The sequence below is a fragment of the Suncus etruscus genome, chromosome X (assembly GCF_024139225.1).
Source record: "Suncus etruscus isolate mSunEtr1 chromosome X, mSunEtr1.pri.cur, whole genome shotgun sequence".
NCBI lineage: Eukaryota > Metazoa > Chordata > Mammalia > Eulipotyphla > Soricidae > Suncus > Suncus etruscus.
In genome coordinates, this window is record NC_064868.1 from 53,227,332 (window position 1) to 53,231,121 (window position 3,790).

The following is a 3,790-nucleotide window of genomic DNA, read 5'->3' on the forward strand; positions in this document are numbered from 1 at the left end:
TGCCCTCCCCCAGAGCCCTTGGGCAAGACTAGAGTCTGCCAGACCCCAGCAGTAGAGGCAATCCAAAGACCAAGCTGTGGGAGGAAACCACTATATCTTGTGGCTTCCCCGCCATGGCGCACAAACATCTGACACTGAGCCAAGGAGATCAATGCCATGCCTTTATTCAGCTATGGGTGTCAGGGAAAGGGGTGTTGGGAAACTGGGTCAGGAAAGGACTAGGCGCTCCTAGTCATCCATGCTATCCTCATAATCGGAGTCTTCCTCCTCCACCTCCTCCTCTCGGTGCCGCTTCCCGGCCACTCTCTCCCTGCCCAGGGACCTGGCATTGGCGATCTTCTGGGCTCTCTTCTTGTATTTCTCCACATCCTTGTGGTACTTGTCTTGCAGGCACGCAGCCAAGTTGGCAAACCGCTGGTATTCCTTCTTGCCGAGCCCTCGCCAGATGGCTCCGAGGCGGCGGGACTCTTGCACCAGGGACAGGTTGGGGTGGTCGGCCCGGAGCTGGGGGCGGTATTCCCGGCAAAATAGCAGGAAGGCCGACATTGGTCTTTTAGGGGCCTTGCTTTCCATTGAAGGGTCGTAGCTCCTCATCTCGCGGGTGAAGCAGCGACCGTCTGCCTGGGCCAGGGCCTGGAAGCAGGCCTTCTCCCGGAGGGACAGAGCCTTCCATCGGCGGGCACAGTGCTTGGAGAATTTGGCAAAGGTCACCTCGGTGCCCGGGTGGCTCTTTTGCAGTTCCTCCCGGCATGTTTGAACAAAACACGCATAAGTGTTCATTTTACCTTTTGGTCTCAGCAAGGAACGTCTGCTTTTCTGGTGTCCCTGGCACCGAGGCTGGGCTTGATGGCTGCCCGGGAAACCTTTTTTGGCCGCCATCGCTCTGTTCGACCTCTCCTGGTGTTGAGTGTGGGCCTGCGACTGGCCTGCGGCCTGTGGTGATTGCCCTGATGCCCACTGCCAGCCTCACTATGTGCCTTTGTGACATCTCTAGGTGCTGGTCGGAGTTGGGGGTTGGGGCTCGGGGCTCAGCCGGTTGCCATGGTTCCCGCTGAAAATTTCCCCAGCAAATATGTCACGTCAAAGGGATATAGAACGCATACCGCGAGATTTGGGGAAGACGGAGTTTAGTGGTGGCTTGACTCTATCAAGTGCTCTTCTAATAAAAATTCATACTAGACTGTGAAATAGAAGAACATTATAACTCGTGTGTTTTTCTACAAAGAAGTCAAGTTTTACAATCTTCAGTACGAGTACCAATCTACTAAATTGTCTTATATTTCCTTTTTGCCCACTCTCTTCCCTCCTTTTTGGTTGTGATGTCCAGATGAGGGGGAGACATTCATCTTTGGTTGTGACCATTACCTTTTTTTGTGGTCAAATTGTGCTCAACCACCCTCCCCCAAATGCCTAGAGTATTTGTTTAATTGACTGTGGGACTCGGCAAGATTCTGGCTCCTTAGTTGTGGTTCTTCTCTATGTTTTTGAGGGCAGTTTTATTCTTTACTTGTTGGTGTTCAAAAATGATATAGCTCGTTTGTTTTTTACAATGAGATCAAGTTCCCGCTGAAAATTTCACTAGCTACTATGTCCTTCGAAAAATAAATAAAACATTTCTTTCACAGTAACATCGAGGCCAGTTTTTAATCAAACAAATCCTCTTGATCTATTCCTGTCGACACATGAAATTGACTGTTGGAGCCATGTTCCTAATATTGTGTTTCTTTCTTATAAATTTCCTTTTAACTTTAATCTTTGTCAGTGCCATTTTTTACCAGTGCCCACAAACATACGGAAAAGTGTAGAACAAAGAACATTCCTAGTTTAAACAATTTTTGAGCTCTTTTGTAATATTTTCCACAAAAATAAAAATAAGCGTAGAGCACAAATTTCTAGCACTGAGCGTTTTGTCTTCTTTTTTTTTTGTACTCCCAATCTTCTTTAAGTCATTGTTAATGCTTAATACCACTGATATAATATTTCTATGCCTTTTAAAAATGTTATTTCATTCATAACTTTGGTTTACAAAGCAACTGATAATTGAGTGTTAGGCATATAATATTGCAACAATGACCTTACCAAATCTGTCAATTTACCAACTTTGTTAACTCCTCTTGCTACTGTTCCAAACTCCATCACCATAACTGCCATCTTAACAGTCACATTACTAAGTTCAATGGTGGTGTGATAGATGTCATGTTTTCAGTGTTGTTTATAGATATACCACTGCCCCTGTCAGCAATATAACTGATACCTTGTATTTTCTTTTTTTTTCCTTTAGGGCCACACCCAATAACCCTCAGGGCTTACTCCTGGCTATGTGCTCAGAAATTGCTCCTGGCTTGGGGGACCATATGGGACACCGGGGATCGATCTGAGGTCTGTTGGGTCATCCACGTGCAATGAAAATGTCCTACCACTGCACAATAACTATGGCCCCCTGTATATGTTTTTCATCTAATTTCATCAATATAACTTACAGTGCTAACCAGTTTGCAAAAATTGCATTATTTTATTGTTCCTTCCTTACAACTACACAGTATTCCACTGTGTATTTATTCAAAAATCTTCATAGTCATTTCATCCATTGTTGGTCACCTAGGTTGATTTCATGTCTAATGTATTATACTAATTATATCAGTGCATAATGGTATACATATGTCTGCTTAATTTATTTAGTACACTTCAAAATATTTTGTTTTGCATTAAGTTTTTCTAATTTACTTTTGGAGATAAAATGAATAGTATATGATTTTATTTATTTTCTATTTTTTAATTAGATAACCATGAGATATAGAGTTTAAAAATAGAGAGTAGTTGTGTTTCAGTCATATAATGTTCCACCATCATCTATTCACCAGTGTTCATTTCCTGCACACACTTACCTAGTTTTTCTCTCATCCCCTCACTTTCATCCTCAGTCTGCCTCTATGACAGACACTTTTTCTTTATCTTTTATCATTCTTTCTTTTAGGCACTTTGGTTTGCTGTCCTCTTACTAAAGTAATATTATACATATCACTTTATTTCCTTTATTTTCCCAGAGTGAAAAATATAAATTATTACTGTCATAGTTATCCCTTTTTTTCCCTTTTTTTTGGTGTTTGCATCACACCCAGCAATGACTGAGGGGCACATTGGCACTAGTAGCAGTTAGAATGGTCACAGAAATAAAGAGACTTGTAGCCAGCAGAGATTTGAAAGCTCAAGCGTCAGTAGCAAGGTGTACCCTGAACATATGCCCCAACAAAAAAGGAACCTACAGCCTGCCCACCCACACCAGACAGAGGCCATAACCCTGGGGAGGCCAAAGCTTACATAGCTACAAGATAATCTTTAACCAGCATAAATTCTGGAGACCTCCCCCCACAGTGGGAATAAATGACAATGACAGAGGTAAGAAGCACCTTGAGACTACAAAAGAAACCAAAGTAAAGCAGAAAAAACCCACTTTGCTTTATGGGTGAAGACTAAAATCCTACAGAACCAATCAGTAATAATACCCTATTTAACTTCTCTGAAACATAGTTTAAAATGGATATTCAATTAGCTCAAATAAACAGTGGAATGGACTGCCAATAAAACACAGGGGTCATGAGAGCTGAAAAGAAAAAATATAAATACAAGTGTCAGAATTAAAAACCTTTGTAAGTGAAACAAAAAATTATTAGAAGACCTCACCAGCAGAGTAACAGTTGTTGAGCACAGTGAGCTCAAATATGAAATGCAGAAAACAGAAAATGGGGGAAAGTCTCCAAAAAAATCCTCAAAAAAGAACAGACAACAATAA

General features: G+C 42.1%; 1 protein-coding gene across 1 annotated transcript; it reads right to left on the reverse strand.

Moving 5' to 3' along the window:
* Positions 1-228: 228 nt before the first annotated feature.
* LOC125998852 (high mobility group protein B3-like) lies at positions 229-879 on the reverse strand. Its single transcript, XM_049766906.1, has one exon. The coding sequence runs from the start codon at positions 877-879 to the stop codon at positions 229-231; it is 651 nt and encodes a 216-aa protein (XP_049622863.1).
* Positions 880-3,790: the final 2,911 nt, after the last annotated feature.